Raw genomic sequence first — 21,372 nt, 5'->3', positions numbered from 1 at the left:
TTTTTTTACAATTATTTACTAAAGGGACAAAAATTTTGCCAATAAAAGCCACAAATAACATTGAACAGAGTTACAATTTAGGATACAACTTCCTTGTTWCCTCTTTYAATAGCCTATAGCAAAAAAACTTGGAAAATTATTTTTTCAACAGAAATAAATAGAGTCAAAGTGCAAACTTGAAACCCTCATAACTTCGAAATTTTTATAGATTAAATTTTTTTCCATGTTCCTGGTATCTTACCTTTTTTTTTTCTGGGGCGCGAGTTCTAGCGCACCCTGTATATGCGCATATTTTACGATTTTTTCGTGCATATAATCCGAGCCTTACTCATTAATAACGCTCTGTACATTATTTTCTAAATTTAGATAATTTCTTCAGTGTTTATTGAATTTTGCCTTTGGTTTTAGCAAAATTCGATTAAGTATACAGTGATTCTGTATAAATGTCAAAATTCCAAAACTTTTCCCAAAAAAACATTTAATTTTTCAAGCTTATTGCAATTTTATTTTTAAAAGAAAATCTAGAAAATCTCAACTAATCCACTTTATACACTGATATATTTGACCATAGTTTATTGAGGTTTGATTATTTTACAAAAAAAGAATGAAGAATGAAATAATGTTAAAAAATATTACAATAACAATGAAAAAAAAATTGTTTTTAAGAATGTTTTCAGCATTTGATTTGGTCTCATTCAAGAAACTAACAAAACTCACACAGGGAGAAACCACATTTTTGATCAAACACTGATAAATTTAACAATGATTTTATTCAAGTTATTGCTCATTACACGTCCACATTTCAAATAAATTACAATATTGGCTTAAATTACACAATGAACAGTTTAGTACGAAAGTGACAGTTGTCCTAATATTGTCTTAAGTAGAATTACCACAGAAAATCTAACCTAATTTGGCACAAAATTATGTACAAAAATAAAATTTTACAATCACAAAACTCTACACTAGATCACTAATATGGCAGATTGTCCCTCAAAATGGCTTGCTTGATGTGCTTGTACTTCTCGCACTGCCCCCACCAGGTGCTTTTGACGCATATTTTTCTCGGTTTAATAACGAAACATTTCGTTTGGACGACATTAAAGAATAACTTTCCGACGAGATTAGCGTCGCTCGAGTCCACCATCTTCAAGCAGGCCCGAAAACTGCAAAAAACGGGTAATTATGGCTTAATCAGGCCCAAAACCGGTATATTATCGTCCAGGTGACACCAGAGTGCAATAATCCCCTCGTAATTCATGCCAATAAACATATCTCGGACAGTGCAGTTCGAGAGGTAATTGCGGCGAGTTTAGGGCCATCGCGAGGGCTTTATGGGTCTTAAAGTTGCATTTTGCTGACAGGTTAGTGCAGTCCGAGAGAGGAAAAATTACTGATTGGAAAATCTTCAAGGAGATCATTAATCTTGAGAGTTTATAGAAGGTGCATAATTTTATCAACATGTGTTATGTATCAGGGATTTGTTTATTTGGCTTAAAATAAAACAGGGAATTGTTGCACTTTGGATTTCGGGCAAAGTGGTTAGGCCTTCGGGGATAAATTTAGCCTTTATGGCACGTGTGCAGAAACTTAATTCAAAAAAGTGGAACAAAAATTAGTTAAATTTATCATTTTTTTGTAATTAAATAATCTCTCTAAATATAATTTTCTATTTTACGACAGTTAGATTTTTACGTCTGGCTTCGTTCGTGTCTGAATCATTACGTTTCTCATAAATATCTCATAATTTATTTTCCTTTATAACTCGCGTCCTAAAAATACCCATCGAATTTTCCCCCAATTTAAAGTCCCATTTGTTGAAGAATTTCCCGTTGTTAGCGATCTCGCGTGAAAACTCTATGGTAATTTGAACCAGATAGCTTCAATTAGAATAGTGTGTAAATATTTAAGTACTCAAGCGACGCTCTATTGTCCGTAAAGTGTACTTAAGTTGAGTCGAAATGATCCTTTTTAGACACTTCTTAGAAAATCAATTATCGGGCATTTTTATTTGACTTTCCGAAGAGATAGCTCCAATACCACATAAATTACGCGTCAATATAATTTATTGTTAATATAAAAAAGTGATTTAAGGCGCCTTTGGGCCAAAAAAATTATTTATTAGCCTCGACGAGCCCTATAAATGTCACTTGACTGCAAATTGCACTGTTTTGATCTTGAACTTTGTTTAATTTTATTCATGAAAAAACTACTCACAAACAAATTAAATAATAATAAGTTCCGATAATTTATAGCCGTCTGGGGCGATCCGAGTCAACTAATTGACATAAAACTGCGATTTTCGGTCTGAAAAGAACTAAGAAGCTTTCCAACACTAATGATCGGCTTCGTTTAAACCACGAATTGAGCTAATCTGAAAAAAGCGACACAAAAGCAATCGTTAGAAATAAAGTTGGCTAGTAATTGACAGTGATCGGGGTAAGTCGACCGGAAACGACATAACAAGTGTCGCAATTTAGAGGGTTGAGGAAAAAAAAGAAAAATAAATTTTAGACGGTGGGAAATTTGGGGAGAGTTGCTACTAAAATTATTATTGTCGACGTAATAAAACAAATAAACTTGTTGATCGTTAAAACGGATTATATTTCTTTCATCCGAGTGTTAAATTAAGACTGTCAAGTGGGGTCGTTAAGATTTAACGGCACTAACGGAGATTTTTTTCAACAGAAGGTAATGGAAATTGTCATTGTTTCTGCAGATAACTGACCAATAAAACAAGTTATCGCCTATTTTTTAAAAATGCAAAGCCTGTTTCAGATAGTTTTCAGGTTTTTCAGATTTTTAAAAACAAATTTTGGTTAAAAAGTCGCATGTTTGTTTTTATTTTCAAAACACATACAGTACAACCTCTTTAGTCCGACCAAGCTGTGGTCATCTGAGCATGTATCTACAACAGATTTTTTTGTTTTTTTACTTTTTTTGTAAAAATCAAAATACAAGTAGGTACGTCATTCGTTTTTCAAATGTAATTAACTTAAATTAATTAGAGGCTGGTTCAAATGAGACGGTTTATATAATTTTTTTGCTTTTTGTGTTGTTTTCTATAAAATATGAATTAACAAAAATTTTTCAATTTTGTCCTTCAAATACTTATAACTGCAGTTGTCTGTAATTTATTACCCAAAATTCGGTGATGAATAATTCAAACATGACAAAATTAACAGAATCAATTTGTATGTATATCAAAAATATTTCTGCCATATTTTTTTTAATTCCACTGAAATGCAACTCTCCATAATTTAGTTTAAGTAATTTAAATAACTGAAGTCAAATACAGGGTGACTTATCAATAATAATCTGAACAATAAGAGATTTTTTTTTTCAAAATACGTATTTTAAAATAATTTGAGCATTACTTAATTTATTATATTTCGTCCTTGATTTTAACAGGATTTCATTAAAATTTAATACAGAGTGATTCAGCACGAATGTCAAAACCGCTTTTTAAATAACTTTCAAATTTTTATAATGTCTACATTATAACTATATTTTTTCTTAAAAAGACAGCTAATTTATATTTTCCAATCCTTCGGTTATTAAAATTTCAGTATTTAAGAAAAATATTAAGGGAGGGTTTCCTTAAAGGCTACTGGATAAGCTGAAGCATATTTTTAATAGACTCATCCTGTNTAGTATATACAAACATTGGTGGTGTCTTGGTAATGGAGTACCTTCTTCCTCGGTACGTAAATCTACACTACTCCAAAAAATTAAAAGAACAAAAAAATTTTTTTAATTTTTTGGTGATTTTTGAAAGGCTGTAACTCAACGAAAAATGGTCGTATCAAAATTTCAAAAAAAAGCGTTTTGAAGCTATAAGTTTCTAGTTTCAAGATCTTTTGGCAAATATTTTTTCTGTGCTACGGTTATCACACAATTCTAAGTAATAGCGCGAGAAAAGAAAATTCTAATTTTTTATGTTTTTGTTTTTGGTCCACGGACGTGGGGATTTTTTTTTAGTTAAGTCAATTTATAGGATGGATAGCATGTTTGTTTACTTTTAATATGCTTTTTTCATATTTTCTTTACGACAATTTGTCGCTGAGATATCTGACTTTAAATGAAAAAGGATCCTCTTGTATTTTATCATGGATATCTCAGCAACCAATGACCACACGAGAATATAAGGGTAGTGTCAAAAACTGGAATAAATGTCTTATAAGATTCTCTTATGATTTTTTGGAAAATTAGTTTTTTTCACCTTTAACATTGATTTAAAGAAAAGAGAAAAAAGTAAGTTTTTGCGTTGTTTTAGTAAATGCAAAATTGTAAAAGAAAGCTGAAAAAAATATACTGCTTCACAAAAGTTAAGGAAGTCGCATTATTTTTACAATAAACAAATTTTATTCTTCTAAGCATTATGGAATCCAGTAAAAACAAAAAAATAAAACGATATCTGCCTTTATCTTACTTTTAGTTAATTATTGACTTATTTTTTAATAACTTATTAATTTAAATAATTATTGTAATTATTGCACACTTCCTTAACTTTTGTGGAGCAGTTTATTTTTTTAATCTTGACGAAGATTAGACGATGTTCAGAAACAATATGTACAATTGTTCCTTTAATTCTTTTGCAAAACTTTAATCAATCGGTCCGAGAAAACGGTTTGATGGATCGATTTAAAAATTAGCAGCGCTGTGGGGGCTACTTGGAGCTGTAAAAATACCTAAAAACATTAATCTCCCCATCAATATTAGTAAATACGCGGTAGATTTACTAAAACAACGCAAAACATTCTTTTTTCTCTTTTCTTGAAATCAATGTTAAAAGTGAAAAAAAAATATTTTCCAAAAAATCCATTTATTCCAGTTTTTCTCCGTGTTGTCATTGGTTGCTAAGATATCCATGATCAAAGACAAGAGGATCCTTTTTCATTTAAAGTTAGATATCTCAGCGACAAATTAACGTAAAGAAAATATGAAGAAAGAATATTAAAGGTATACAAACATGCTATCCGGCCTATGCATTGACTTAACTAAAAAAAAAATCCCCTCGTCCGTGGACCAAAAACAAAAACATAAAAGTTTTATTTTTTTTTCTCGTGCTATTACTTAGAATTGCTTGATAACCATAGCACAGAAAAAATATTTGCCAAAAGATCTCAAAACTAGCAACTTAATACGACCATTTTTTGATGAGTTACAGCCTTTCAAAAATCACCAAAAAATTTAGGAAAATTTTTTGTTCGTTTAATTTTTTGGAGTAGTATATTTCAGTGGTTTTTGCTCGTTTTACTTGAAAAAAAGTTGAGTAGATACTCCGAAAAATCGATCTGGAGTACCTGAAGCGGAGGTTTAACTGTATGAAAAACAGCGAAGGTGTGTTATACAGGGAAAAACCTTAATTGTTGCAAAAATTCGTATAGATTGTTAATTATGTGAAGGCGAAAGGGACAAAGAAATCCCCCTTCGCGATCGTAAAATAGCGATGTGGCGGTTCGGTGGCGGCATTTGAGACAGTAGGCCGTGTCTAACAATTGACAGGCGCAGAAAAGGCGCGGCCAAGTGTGAAGATACTTCTCAATCAGATAATACTTGTTCGGGTCATTTCTTTGCCGCCTCTGTGTCAACGCGGCCCAGGATTCCATTTCCAGGACCGGACTAATGACTTTATTTCAAGTTTATTGAACTAAATTTTTTACCAACTGTTGTGTTTATTATTTCCTTCAATATTATTGTTTCAACGTGCGCCAGCTTGAGGAAACACAACAAAGACTGGCCTTGATTGATGAGACGAGAGACGAATTCAAACATTAAATTTGATTAAAAAGAAAAAAATTGTGTCTGAAGCCGGCCCTGTCTCGACGCACGTTAGTCATTTGTACTTTCTGCTCGAGTAGCGCCACGCACACCACGATACCCCAATATTTTCACAGGACTGTATTAATCAATAATAATTCGATTTCACCACCCTTAAAACATAAAAATTCAAATCCGTCTCTGGAATTTATTTAGGTGATTTATTGTTGATTCAGGGGCGGTTTGTAAATTTTTTCAAATGTTGGGGGTGGTCATAAACAAGGACTTTAATGCGGCGTTCGACCGGAAGTAGGTGATAAAACCACAATGTGTGAATATGCACGTTTTTTTGAGAAAACTCGCTCGACTCAAAACAGATCACTTTTTTATCGGATACTAGTTAAATATTGATGACTCGTAACCCATAACACCAGGTGTGAGTGATTTACGGCCGTAAAAGTGTTAAACAAAAGACGATTTTAACGTGATTTTTGTGAATTTTAATGAAACAATCAAATTGGAATTCAGAAACAATCAATTTGCAGACGAAATTCATAGAACAAGAGGTTACTCAGCTCTGTTTTGTACTTCAAGAAAGGCTTGAGTTGGTTTAATTGAGTAATTAGTAGGTTTATTGCTCAATTACAACAATTAAAATCTTGGCAAAATAGTAATTAACTATTGTTGGCGAATTATTAATTGCTCTTGATGATGAAGTGGAACAGGAAAAGAAGAATAAAATAAAACTAGAAAAAAGAGAAAACAATGAAGCTCTAAGTGGCAAAAAAGAAATAAACCGTTTATAAAAAATAAATTAGACAAAACCGTTAAAAAAAGTGAAATGGACAAAATTGAAATAGAAAATTTAGAGTATGCAAGAAATATTAAAAAAGTACAAAATAAAATTTTATTATTTTACCTACTATTTAAAAATAAATTTCAAAAATTTCAAAATAAAACTTCAAATTCTATATAATATTTTTTTTGTATTTTCGACCAACTGTACAGTTGCGGAATTAAAATTTCGCATAATGTAAACTCTAAAACAACCTTTACATTATTAACCTCATTTTTTACTCTTGTCAAGTTTATGTCATTTTGACTTATTTACTTTCAAAAATAGTGATTTGTGGCATAATAACGGGTAGGCAGGAGATCAAAGCGATGATTTAATTATACTTAGTTCAATGAATAAATTTCCTAAGACAAATTGTTTAATTTACAAAAAAAGTTTAATTGTCTAAAAATGTCAGTCATGATGACAATAAAGGATAGTTTACAGTGAACTTTTTAAAGTGGCAGAAAAATGCTGCCCGAAATTTTAATTCCGCAACTGTACTTGGTCAATTAATAGTTTCACTGATCAATAATTACGACAGTTATTAAAAACTTGGCAAAACAGCAAGAAAGTGCTGTTGAACAATAATTATTATTCATACAGAGAAAATTTCAAGTAAGATAAGATACCAGGAACATGAAAAAAAAATTCTCTGTCAAAAAATTTTGACATTTATCAAAGTGCAAAATTTAAACTCTCATAACTTCGAAGTTTTTAGAGATAAAATTTTTTTAACATTTTTTCCATGTTCCTGGTATCTTACCTTATATGGCATTTTTCTCTGGGGCGCGAGTTCTGCCGCACCCTGTATAGGTATATGATAATAAAAAGAAAGAGGAAAATGAAGAATAAAATAAAACCACAAGAAAAACAAAGCAATAAGCGATAAAGCTCTGAGTAAAATAAAAAAAGAAAGGAAACATTCGTAAAAAAATAACTAAAAAATTATTTAAAAAAATGGAATAAACAAATGAATTGAAGAATAATTAGAGATAAACAAAATCTTTAATAAAAATGAAGATTTCAATAAAAAAATGTAAGGACTACGAAAATGGCATAACAAAAATTGAAAAATTAACTCTGAACACAGAAGAAAAGAGATAAAAGAAACAAAAAATAAGAATAACACAAAAAGTCTAAATTTTTATTGGGTTATTGGGTTTTGGTATTTTATCCAGCTGTGCTTGAAATTCCGCCAAATTCCGTGTCTAAAAACCTCCCTTATTCAGGCCAAAACAATCATCCCCGACCCCACCTGTCCCATTGTGGACAAATGTTTCGGTGTCCACAAACGACCCTCGACAATTTTGTGAATTTTCAGAAGGACCCCCTGCCGCTCCCTAAACACAACCCTCACAATAGACTTGAAAAGGCGCCCTCAAGTGACGACATACCCTTCAAAATTACAGTTTACTGACCGACTTAATCTGTACTGACAGGAACAACCCCCAAAGAGAGTGTACCAACTAATTATCTTAATAAATCTATATAAGAAAATTATATCACAATCAGATAAAAACTGGTAATATGAGTCGGGGATGTTCAGGTAATTTTTTCGAGGCGAGATTGACACTTTCGATAAAGGTTTAAATATTTGAGTTGTCGAGAATGCAAATATTTGAGGAAAAAATCAAGTTGAAGCGTTTAGAATTACGCAATGGGATGCTAAAAACAGTGTCTTCGGAAGCACTTTCCAAGTAATTAAATGTCTTTTAAGGTTTGAATATTTTAAAAGGTGTCTAACAAGAGGCAGATTAGAGTCGGCGGGCCATTTCCACAATTGCTCCTCGTTTATAATTGGAAAAAGAACAACAAAATTAACGGTGTCTGGTCTGGAATTTTAAAAATAAAACACACAACATTTTTTCTATGCCCGTTCATTGAAAGTGGCACAAAATTTTATAGATTTGTCCATATTTGACGTTTCACCTCTTAACCAACCGTTTAACTATGATAATCAGTGTTAACTTATCCTAAAACCACTGGTTGTTTACCCACTTATCCCAATACCATTTTGAGACCCATCATTACCGTTCGTCGCAGCTACAATGCATGATGGTGTTAATCCTCCAATTGAAGAGTCCGTATTTGGTCTCGAAGGCTCCGATCCAGAACCTGCAGGACAGATCGTGTCTTCGACAGCACTTATCCGTCCTCGAGAAGCCCCCAAGACGGGTGTACTTATCAGCGGAATATCCTTTACCGCACCATTTCGTCCCAGGAACCCTCAATAAATCGGAAACGTCGCGTTTATGTCTAAGGAATTCAACCAAGTCAAAAAAAGCAACAACGGCGTGTTGTGTCCGTGGCTTTCGTGCTTTGGAGAGAAACTTTTTTCATGGAAAATAATCGATTTGCGCTAGAGGAATTCGAGACGCATTGACAGCCGCAATTTTTAATCAAAGATGCAGTGGGGCGGAAAAAAGATTTCACTGAAAACTGAAAAATGTGACAGTCTCATTCGGGACCATTATTTCACCTAAATTCAGCCTTGGAGAAGACATTTTCATGTTAAAATCTTGTTCAGATTAAAAAACTTTTGGTGTACATTTTTTTCAGAAGTGTTTTGTATTTCTGTACCATTTGGGGGGTTTCAAAATGGCTTGACTTCAAAAATTTTCGTCAAAGTTCCTCTGGGTTTTACTCAATATCCCGAATATTTTAGTTTTTAGATAAATTTTTATAGGATTTCTGTATCAGATTTTTTGAACAAAAACTTCAAATTTTACTCACTTTTCAACTAAACAGGTGTTTACGGTCTTAAAGTTGAAATTTAAATGAGATGATATTCATGGTAGAAGAAAACTAATAGCTATATAAAACAAAAATTCACGTTATGAAAGCAATAATTCATTTAATATTATTTTTTTAAGAACTGCTGCTTCGGCTGCAACAATGGCCTTTAGTATCATTACTTGTGTTTCACTGTAAATCATAATCACGACAACCTATTTATTATTTTAATTTTTATGTTCATAAATTTGGAAAAAGATTAAGAAAAACGAATCAAACCTATTGAAAACCATTTCGCTCAAAGAGATTAAACAGAAGATGTCCGAATTTTAATAAAAACTAAAGCATAAGCAAATGAAATGGTGTCAAAACTATGAAGTGACTTTTCTCTTTCATTGTCATGGATACGATTTTTTTATTTGTTGCAACAATACAATTTATCTGAACAAAGAAATCATTCCAGTGACACTCAAACTGTGTACCAATATTTTGAAGTTAAATAACATTCTTAATAATAACAAATGCGTGATTTTTTTTCTCGGTTACACTCTTATTACTTGGTCAATTTTCAACTCTAAGACTGTAAACACCCTGTATGTTTTTCATCAGTTTTCAAAAAAAAAAAATAATTTATTTAAGCAAAATGCTCCTACAAAATTTACCATTTACTCAACTTAACACCAAACATAAAAATAATACAAACAAATTTAATTCCATATAGTATAAAATCGGAAAAACATACAAATAAAATAAACAGTTCAAAATGATTAAAGTTACAAAAAATTTTTTTAAAAACTTTATAAAAAAATAGAACCATAAAATTTGTTAATTTATAGTAAATTATGAGTTCTTTTTTCTATTATTATATCTATTTCTACGATCGTTTTCAATAAAAAAGCACTCCTCATAATGCTCGTAGTAAAGTGACAAACTGTTTTTAAAGAAATGTTTTGTCTTTTAAGACACATTAAAAAAAAAAAAACTAGTACAGTTTTCTAAAAATTTACTTTTTGTAAAGTAGGTATATTTTAAATTTTCGCACCCATTTGGGTTTTTAATTTGATTTGAAAGTTTCCAAAAATTTTGACATAGTTTTTTTTAGATTTTCAATAACTTAGATTAAAAAATATATATTTAATTTCAAGTCAATACTTATCTAATCCAAATTCACACAGAATAAACAGGTAAGTATATAAATAATTGAATTTTACTCACTTCCATCTTAAACACTTTAAGACTTGTATATTTTTATGCATTTTCAAAATTCATCCGGTTCTTTTTAGTTTATTTATAAACATCATTTCCCTATCAAACCCGTCGTTTACTCAACTTACGCCAAACATAAAAAATAACTTAAACAAATCTAATTTCATGTAGTATAAAATCGAAAAGAAATAAAAAATTAAAGGAAACAATTAAAAAATTTACAAAAAATTAAAAAAAGCTGTTTTTGTGTAAATTCTTTACGTGATTTATAGTAAAATTTACTATTTGTAGTAAAATTATTAGCAGTATACGTATAATAACTTTAAAAATTAAAAAAACACGAGCTTCTAAATACAGGGTGTTAAAAAAAGACTAAAATGTTTCAGGAGGTAATATGTAGTATGAACCAAAACAAACAAAAAAATCTTAAGAAACATGGTTTTGGTCCATACAATGACCTCCTTAAATATTTTAGAATCTTTTTTGACACCTTGTATAAAACGTGTCCTATACAGTCTATGGCCTAGAAATGTTAAAACACTATTTTATACACAAAACTCATTACTATAACTTATTGCATCACTTGAAATTGTTTTGAAAAATAAGTTCCAATCCGAAATTATGTTTTTCAAATCAAACACCCTTTTTTGTGTTTTTGAAATAGCTTTTGAAGAATATGGTGTCTTTAAACTAAACTTTTATTGCTCGATTTTGATTAGTTTTTGAAATAGTTTAATTTCTTTGACAATTTTTTTTTAAACCTAATACACAAAAACTGAGAAAACTAAAAAAATACATTTTGACTACTTTAAAGAAGTAAGTTTAAACTTGAGAACCATATTTAGTGCGTTGTAATTAAAAAGTTACCAAAAAAACAAACATTTGTTAAAAGTTGAATAATGTAAAAAATTGAAATGACAGTATTTTTTGTTTTTGCATCTAAGCGACTGTCATAATAATTGTAAATAATTTATTTTTAAGACATCCCGTATATTTAAGCATAATTTCAATTAGGAAATAAAAAATGTAAATGAATAAAATTTTTAAAAAGTGTAAAAACAGTCAAATTTAGAGGAATATTTTTGTTAAAAATTCTTTTTTATTTTTAAATTGCAACCTACCTTGAGTCGCACCAACAGTGCGAGAGCGTAAAGGGGGAGTAGTTATGAAAGTTGTACTTTGTGGTAAAGCCCGGAATGTTTCTTTTGCAATGGTCATGTCTTCGGCAACACTTATCAGTATAGGCCATGGGCCCCAAATGGCTGTACTTTTTAGCATTGTCAGAATCGCCACACCAGAGAGTACCCGGAACGATCAAAACGGACCGTTTTTGCCGTCCCCTAATCACAATTAATTAAAAATGGTGGACAAAACTTCAAGCCACCGCCACCTGACACAACACGTTCAAAAGACAACACGAAGCCAAGCCGAAATTACCTCTCACTTTGTTGGCCATTTTTCAACTCCAAAACTTCTTTTTTCATCCGGTGGTGCAATTTCTTACAGGTGCTTTTCAAAAGGGTGAAATTGAACCAAGGGGCGATCTCGGAGGGTAATTTTTTATTATCTAAAGATTCGATTGTGATGTTTGAGGTAGAAATGAGATTTCTTAAGTCGCTCTTGAAGGTTTCTAGGAACTTTACTACTTGGTCTCTTTGATGGACTATTTCGCAGTCTTTCAGGTCTTCGCCGTTGTAGATCAATTGGAGGAGATGGTGGCGGTTTGTCACCTGACGAAATTTGATGTCGCTGAGGGACCTGCAACCAACAAAATAATTTCTTACATTAGTATTCGTGGGGCTCACCCTTCTTTTGGGAGTCAACTTAACATACAATAATATACAAACATTAAAATTCCTTCCAGATGTCCAAATAGACTTAAACAGTGGCTTTTAGCCGAAATTATGGAAACCTCGCAGGTAGTTCACCCTTCCCACAGTGGTGTCTTATCACATCTGTGCGAGCAAATAATAATAAATAAAAATGTTTCGTCGAAGGGTTTTAAGCAGTCACAAATCCGGGAATGGGCGAGCGCGCCGACCACAATGGGCCGGATTGTGAAGTGGTTTAGGGGGCGAAGAGTGCTTTCGAAACCCCTCTCGATCTCGACTTGAAGAATCGAGTACAGACACGCAACGCGGAAAATTCGACAAGGGTATTCCATTCGGACTTTATCTCTAAATCTCAAATATTTAACGAAATAATCCGGCGTTATCAGCGATCGTGATTGATCGGCCACAATGGCTTGTTTGAAGGCCCTGATCTAATTTGGATGTGTCCACGATCTACACACTTGTTGTTTGTGTAGCGAGAAAGAAGTACAAGAGTTTCGAAACAATTAACCGCTTTTTACAAAGTTGAGATTTAATCAGGCGGTGATATACGGAACGAAAGCCAGAGACGGCTTTAAATTGCAAGAAAATTCCTCTTGGCGCAAAAATGTGGCCTAGAATCGGGGTGATTTTTCATTTGTGACAAGACTGCTACTTTGAAGGTAGGTCTCGAGAGATATTTATTGAATAATACATGCGGTTTGTGATATTCTTGGTATTTTATGCGTAACGGCTTCTAATTACGCTTTTGAACTAGTTAAGTGAGTATAAGATTTGTTTATGTGTGCTGATATCAATTAAGTTTTAAGAAAGTTCAAGAGTGAGGTTTAGAAGTGTTTTTTAGACCCGCAACATCAATATTTACTAATCAAGATCTTGTTTTACAAGACGTAAAATAAAATAACTCTTTCAAATTTAAACAATTTATTTATTTTGGGTAGGTGATGAAATAATACTCAAATTCTGTTTTAATACAATTTTCCGTAACTTATTCATCGGGTTAACAAAAAGTATGGAACTAAACTATACTTATATATTTTTTTGTTTTTGAGTTTTGCAAATTTTATTTTTTTTAATAGCAAGCCACTATAAAACCTTTTTTTACAAAGGCTGTGATCCATGCATTGCAACTGTCTACATTTTATTCGATTTTAGGAGAAAAAATTCATATAAATTGCACTTTGAAAAAAATCGCATAACTCAAAATTGCATTTCCAAAACACGATCAATTTTTTTATAGTTCATTCTCTAAGTATACAGGGCAATTCAAAAATGTGGGGCCAACTCTCGAATGGTGACAGAGAACTTTCAGCTAAGCATAAAAATTACAGATTTTAGTTTCAAGCTTTTTTTTAAAAACTGTCAATTTTCATATTATCATATAGGCATCTTAATTTTTTTGTTTCCGATGTTGTTAGATTTAAATTATTGTTAAATTTGCTAATTTGTTAAATGATTTTTACACCATAAGACACAAATTGGTGATTTCTTTCAACAAGTATCGGAACTGCCAAAATCTTAATCCAAAATCTAATCTTTGAAGAACTATATCTTGTGAAAATAGCCTCAAACAATTTTTTGTTATGAGAACTTTTAAGTCAGATGGATGTCCTGTATAATGTCCTGTATAATCAGCATGTATATTATCATCTTTTCCTCACAATAATAATGAGATAACAAGATGTTTTTCAAGTAAAATCGTGTCTTTTTCAATAAAAGTTCACATAAGTTGACAAATAAATTCTGTTAAAAGAATGTTTTTTTCAATTTTATAATTTATAAAAAAAAGCGTGAAGCTTTTAATTCTGGAATTAGTTGTACAAATTTTTGTAATTTAATGTACTAATTTGAAATTGTCAAAATTATATTTGGATTAATTATATTATTTGTGAATTAGTGGAATTTTTCTAGAATTACCTACTGGAAATCTCTTTGGAATTGTTTTTTGGAATTATCGAAAATAATTTGGAATTACAAGAATAATTTTAGAATTACGATATTTAAATTGAATTTATAGGAATTAATTTATAATTATAGAAATTAATATGCAATAATGAAACAACGATAGATTATTAGAATTACTAGAATTTCGGTAGAATTTTTATAGATGAATTACCGGAATTATTTGTGAATTATTGAAATTTTTCTAGAATTATTGGAATTCTTTTTGGAATTGCTGAAATTTTTTTGGTGTTATCAGAAATATTTTTTTTAATTAGGTAGAATTTCTTAGAACTAATTAATTTAGAATTACAGAAATTAGTTTAGAATTACAAAAATTAAGTAGAAATTACTAGATTTATTTTGGAATTCGAATTAGTTTCGGCGCCTCGTATAATACTAAAAAAAATCTTAAAAACAAAACAAAATTTCATTTTCAAAACACAATCACATTTTTTATAGCTCACCCTATATAGTATATTATCACCTTTTCCTCAGAATAATAAGATATTTTTTAAGTAAAATCGTCTCTTTTAAGAAGAGTTCACATAAGTTCATAAAAAAAAATTGTTGGAAGAATTTTTTTCTTAATTTCATAATTTAACTACAGGAAGGAATACCTACTATTTTTTATCATTTTTTTCTTTTACGTTTGTCATTCCCTCACTTTTCCCATAATGATAGTTAAAGATAAAAAGTCAAATATAATGAGTCCAATTTTTTTTGTTAAAAAAACAAACTTTTTTGGAAGATTCTTTATTCAGTTTGCACAAAATATTTAATACACTTCGATTACGTACTTAAATAATCTCAATTTAATCAGATAAATAAACACTTCAAGACTTGTATATTTTCAATTTCCAAAAAATATGAAATTCATCGAAACCGAAATCCGGCTCGTTGCAGTTTATTTACAAACCATGATTTCCCTATCAAACCACGTCATACCTCCTCGCCTTACGCCAAACATAAAAAATAACCCAAACAAATCTAATTTAATAATCTTTCAATCCCGATACCTTCCCACGTGACCAGTTTTATCTAAATCATCCTTGGGGTGTACCCGATCCTCCCTAATCGCATTCCTTATCCCAACATTTTAATTGTCTTTAATTCCAATTAAATCCACCGTTTTTGGTTGTATTTCACACCGTCTCATTATTGTTTTATCTATCGACATTAATTCAAGCGAAAAAAATTTCTCTTCGAGTTAAAAATAATGTACTGGTAGTCCTGTAAAGAGTACTTGTCCACTTCTCGGCTGGAATTGATGGACCTATTTTATTGCGCCATTTGAAACAATGCTAGTCGAGTGGAGTCATCAAAGGGGGCTGCACGGGAGTAAAAAGGACTGTAATGATCTAGGGCTAAGTCTACTGTTGCGACTTTTTCGCAAAGCTGGGACGAAGGTGTGCCAGCGACATTAATTATTGATAGAGCAGGGGCGGCCCCACCAAGGGGGCAACTTACTGACATATTTCTAATTTTAGTTTGTTTTACTGTAATTGAGTAGTAAAATGAAAACTATAAGTTTTAACGTGGTTCAATTTGCTATCAAGCGAAAACTGGTAACCATTTGCATAACAGGTCGTGAAAAAACCCTACAATTTCCTCAATACTTTTATTTCAAGACTTCTTGAGTATTAGACAGAAAGTAGAAACAGGAATTAATAGGATAGGACATTGTCTTGTGGTCGGCTTTAGCCCACCTTCCCCTACTAAAATATTTTTTTTTAACTTAACAAGAGTTACCAGTATTAAACCCGTTTGCAGTAATTAAACTAAGTATTTTGGGCTTATCTCCTTGCTAAAAACCCGTCTTATTAATCCAAAAGCCACTTTTGTCATTGTGTTTTGTTTCTTTTGTTTATTTTTCGAATATGTAACTTCGCCTACTTGATACTCACTTTATATGCGCTATTGTTGGTTTGTAGACGTTACTCGGTGTTCGAACACTTGTAATTATTGTTTTATACGGACCTCACCCATCAATGTCTTGTCGATTTTTTTTAACAATGTGAAATTTCACGCACACGCCTCGAAATGCCTCAAGATTTTTTTAATTCGGCTCGGATTTCAGACGATTGTAATCGAATCATCTCGTGAGTCACTTGGTTTTGATCTGTGGAGCTTAACGCCCTTGGTCACCCCAAATGGGACGAATTCTATCAAACATTAGTAGTTTTTACATAATTTTTATGAGGGGTTGGGGACACGTGATACCCTTGTAAGCTAGTAAAAGGGTTGGGATTGTAATAATTAATCATTGAGTTCCTTTGGGCCAAGGAATGTCACTCCTAATTAAGAGTTTCGGGTACATTTGTTTCAATCGCGTGATTTTTTAATTAACGAGAGTAGATAATTCTATGCAAAAAAATAAATAAACAGGATTTTGCAAAGGCGATAACGATGTTCTAAGTAGCAGTAAAATCCAAAGTTATAAAATTAAATTGTACTTAGAATTGAGTGGTGTGATCTTGATGACAGTTCAAATTAAATGAAACGTAATCTTTTTCTGATTTCTAGTGACGATTATGTCAAACAAGATATGGTCTTTCTTGTCTCATTGAAATTTTAATGATTTTTAACACATTTTCAATCAATTCTTTTAAAAATGGGACCTGCTTTTTATACAGGATGCGCCAGAACTCGCGCCCCAGAGAAAAATGCCATATAAGGTAACATACCAGGAACATGGAAAAAATTATCAATAAAAATTTCAAAGTTTTGAGGGTCTAAAGTTTGCACTTTGACTCTATTTATTTCTGTTGGAAAAATAATTTTCCAAGTTTTTTTGCTATAGACTATTAAAAGAGGAAACAAGAAAGCTGTATCCTAAATTGTAACTCTGTTCAATATTTGTGGCATTTATTGGCAAAATATTTGTCTCTTTACTAAATAATTGTAAAAAAACATATACAAGATCATCAGTATCATTAAATAGATATAAAAAAATGTCGAATGTCAAAAAATAAATGTCAAAGGTTTTTGACAGATAAAATTTTTTAAACATTTTTTTCATGTTCCTGGTATTTTACCTTATTTGAAAATTTTCTCTGGGGCGCGAGTTCTGGCGCACCCTGTATACAATTAATTTTATGTATTTTTTGTTATTTTATTATTTATTTTGAATAGGTGGACTTTAGAATTTCGTTGTCTGATCCGTAATTTTATCTTATCTCAGTACTCTATCTTAAAAATGTCTGGAATTTTCTAATTTGTATAAAATATTTAAAGTGAAATTTATTTCAGATTGCAAGAATAAATAAAGCTCAAATTTTAACCTACAGCAATTTGAAGCAGACTTTATACTGTACATACCTAAATCATTCATTATCTCAATTAACATGTTTTTCCGGAATTTATACTCTCTACAGTCAGAAATATTTTATCGAAAACTGAGGGCGTTTTTTATTTTTGTTGCTTAAAAGTTTTAGTAAAATAAAACAGTCTAAGGGATATATGTTTAGGTGATGTTTATTAGTAGTTTTCTTAATAATTTGAATTCATTTTAGACATTTAGAAAGATGGTTTTAATTTTGCAAATTCTTAAATAACTACCTACGCCACTGGACGAAATATCTCATCCTTTATTTGTACTCGTATGTAAATTTTGATAATCTAATATTTGTTCAAGAAACATTTTATTTACTTATTTTTTTTGTATTAACTTATTTTTATTTTTCAAATAAATAAAAACACATGTATTTATTTAGTTTTTTTATGCTTTGTTTCATTTTTGGGTTTCCTTGTAGCGTCCTGAAACTAGACCAAATTTCAGTCATCAAAGAACAATAGCCACAATTAAGCGGAAACAACTTTTATTCAAATACCATCAATTTTGTTGTCACTCAAAGCTGATTTAAGAACAAAGCTTTTCGTTAAATGTTAACATCAATCCAATCTATTTTTTCAAACTTACGTCACTTTAACAATTTTTTATTACACTCCTTTATAATTACTATTGTTGTTGTCATTTTACAATCACGTGGAAACTAATCATGTCTGGGTGTAGGTGAAGCAGAAAAAAAGCAATATTTAATCCGACAAAGCAAAAATTTCTCAATCTTCACCTTAAATGGCCTAAATAAAAATCTTAGACATATAACCTGCCAGGAAACTGGTAGTAGAAGAGAAAAAATGTTATTGCAACGGTGTAGAAACCAACAAACACCCACTGAACCATTAGTGCCCATGTTTAACCCATCATCCAGTTTTTGACTTACCGTCGTCCCACTGTGATTTCTTTCGCACTAACCCCCTTGTAATAAATCCTCGTCTCGACCTCACCATCTGGCAAAGTGTTGGCGGCAATAAAGTCTCTAATCTCTTCACCCCGTCCCCAAGTTGCCAAAATCAGGATTGCCACCAAAAGGTGGCAAAAACACCCGGGGTTGGTCTCTTTGAACTTCCACATTGACCACTTCCACTCGCGAAATTCACTCCATTTTGTAAAAATTCAGACGAGCTTTTATAAGTGTACGTCGATGATTAATTCGGCAGCGCGCGCGGACAATTGACACGCGATTGTACTTAAGCGTCTTGATCTTGGCTCGTGTGCGCTGATACTGGCTTCGATGTTGAAAGAACTAAACGTTACAAGCGCAGCTTGTAAGGACCTTTCGGGGGGCTCTATTGTTCGCTTCTTTGCGTCCTTTTCGTGGCGATTTCGACGAGCGACTCACACTCGATGACTTTTAAATTGATATCTCTGATAGGATTGTGAGAATTTGCGGTAGATTGACGCTGATAAGGTTCAAAGGTTCGAAAATTTGGGAAACCTTGACTGTTATTAGGATTGATTAGGACGATTTAGAGTACTGCAAAATGCATCACGCAAAATTTCCAAGATCAAAGTCCAAAATAAATTATAAAATTACAATACATACTTCTAATAAAAACTCGTATTTAGAGAAATAATTCAACTGATAAGAATAAAAACTTATATTTCTACAAATTTTCAGACGTTCTGAGTAATGTTTACCGTAAATGTTAGTGTTTTTGATAAACATTACTTTACTTAAAATTCAGCGTTACTTTATTTCATAAAATTTGCAATTTTACAATAATTGTGAAACTTCCTTCTACTTGCAAGGTAGCAAAATAATTTTATTATGTACTAATCAAAAACAGTTTGCAATTAAATCATTATCATTGTTCATTAACAGTTTTGATATTATAGTTAATAGTAGTTAATAGTAATATCAAAGGAATAAATAACTATTTTAATCTCGAGTCAGTAGGTAATGTCAGAGGCAACCAAAGGGGGCCCAGAGCATTTTCATTCAACAGTTTAACAATGTTTATTCTATAGATGAATACAAAACTTTAATTAATAGTAACATAAGAAAATGATAAATTAGACAAATAATTTCAAATAATTTGTCAAAATATTCAATTAATTCAATTGAAGAATAAAAATCGTTATCAATAATAAGTTTGTTTATGTCAAAAAACATTCAATTCATTCATTTCCAGTTTATTTTATTTCCTAGGGAATAAAATACAGTTCAGAATGTTGGACATCAAATTATGTCAATTTAAGAAATATCAATGTAAGCCATTATGATTGACGTTTCAAATTAAAATTAAAGTTTTAGTTGAAATGTATTTTTAGCGACAATTTTCCGAAACAATAATATCCGCAGTACGTTTTTTTATGTACTCGTAATTCAATAACTTATTTTGATTTCTTGTCATTTTTTCTGTCATGATAAAAATTATAAAAAGCGAAAGTGAGCTTAGTTGCATAAGACATTTTTATGTCAGTCGAATAACAAATCGTACAAAATTCCGAGTCCGGAACTGTACCAGATTTTTAATCAAAAACAAGAGAATAAAGCTTCACTTTAGGTATTCCCAGTTGGGGGGAAATATATTTTTAACAATGTTTAAAAGTAAACTGTGAATATAAAAGTTTCAAATTTTATTTTATCAAAACAACAAAGAAATCCATTATCTCTGCGATTTTTCTCGCAAGTGTGCGATAAAAAAATTAAATGTGTAGTAAAAAATATCTTTGACTTTAGCTTCCTATAAACTACATAACACCTTGGTACTGTTCACCAAAAACTACAAAGTCAAAACACCCCGTATATATTTTTTGCAAATTGCCATTTCTATATTTTTTTCAGTACTGAGAGCTAAAAATTTTGGGCTAATTGTCCCACTTTCAGCAATTAAAACCGTTTTTTGTTTTTGGATTTTTTAGTATCATTTGATTACATTTTTTTTTCTCTAGCCGGATTAAATTTTTAATTTTTGAAAGATAAATTTGACGTTTTTTTTAACTAGAAAAAAATTGTTACCATCGCAATTCTTATACTTTTAATCTTAGACTTATAATTTTTATTTTTTTAGCTTTAAAAACTGTTACTTTTAATCCTAATAAAACAATAAACCAAGTGAATAAAAAGTATGGAACCAAACAGTTTTTGCTTAAACAATTTGTGTTTTGGAAAAACTAATTGATGAATGATAAAGTAGTATAAAAATGTGATGTTTTATCAAGAATAATATTTTTCGTAATTTTCTTTTGTTTTTGAATTCCACAATTTTTGTTTGTTTGTTTAAATGGCAACCCACTATAAAACCATTTTTCTTACGAAGGTAAGAAAATTGTAATCTAAGGATTACAAATATCTACTTTATATTTATATTTTTCATAAAAAATGTTTACATAAATTGCAATTTTTGCAAAAAAATCACATAACTCAAAAACAAAACAAAATATCGTTCTCAAAATACGATCACATTTTTGACATTACTTTGATTTATATTAATTATTATGTTCTGAAAGCAAATGATTAAAAAAAACCGCTTGGTTTCATACTTTATATTCACTCTGTTTGTACATTTTTTTCTAATTTTGCACATGTTATTTTTGGCTGGAGAAAAAATAGCTTGTTTTATTCGGCTTAAAAGTGAGTTTTTTTATCTCGCAAAAAGTTACACTTTTAATCCTAGTAAAACAATAAGTTCCTATACTATTTTTGGAGTGGATATCAAATAAAAACGAAAAACTTACAAAGCAAATTAAAATTTTTCTTTTTGTTTAGA

The 21,372-nt window shown here is 30.8% G+C and overlaps 1 protein-coding gene across 3 annotated transcripts; it reads right to left on the bottom strand.

Moving 5' to 3' along the window:
* Window positions 1–751: 751 nt before the first annotated feature.
* LOC123003971 lies at window positions 752–18,930 on the bottom strand. Of its 3 annotated transcripts, XM_044397060.1 has the most exons (5): window positions 18,540–18,927; window positions 11,978–12,298; window positions 11,662–11,880; window positions 8,633–8,857; window positions 752–1,166 (listed from the first exon to the last, which is right to left on the bottom strand). In XM_044397060.1, the coding sequence occupies exons 1-5, from the start codon at window positions 18,728–18,730 to the stop codon at window positions 974–976; spliced, it is 1,149 nt and encodes a 382-aa protein (XP_044252995.1). In that variant the 5' UTR covers window positions 18,731–18,927; the 3' UTR covers window positions 752–973. The 3 variants fall into 3 exon arrangements, with proteins under 3 accessions (XP_044252995.1, XP_044252994.1, XP_044252993.1); XM_044397059.1 differs by lacking the exon at window positions 8,633–8,857 and having other exon boundaries at window positions 18,540–18,930; XM_044397058.1 differs by lacking the exon at window positions 11,662–11,880 and having other exon boundaries at window positions 18,540–18,908.
* Window positions 18,931–21,372: the final 2,442 nt, after the last annotated feature.

This window comes from Tribolium madens, unplaced genomic scaffold (assembly GCF_015345945.1).
Source record: "Tribolium madens isolate multiple individuals breed KSU strain unplaced genomic scaffold, Tmad_KSU_1.1 Scaffold_1;HRSCAF=32;Tcas5.2_LG8, whole genome shotgun sequence".
Lineage (NCBI taxonomy): Eukaryota > Metazoa > Arthropoda > Insecta > Coleoptera > Tenebrionidae > Tribolium > Tribolium madens.
Note: the sequence above shows the minus strand (reverse complement) of the source record. Positions and strands in the feature narration are given on the sequence as shown.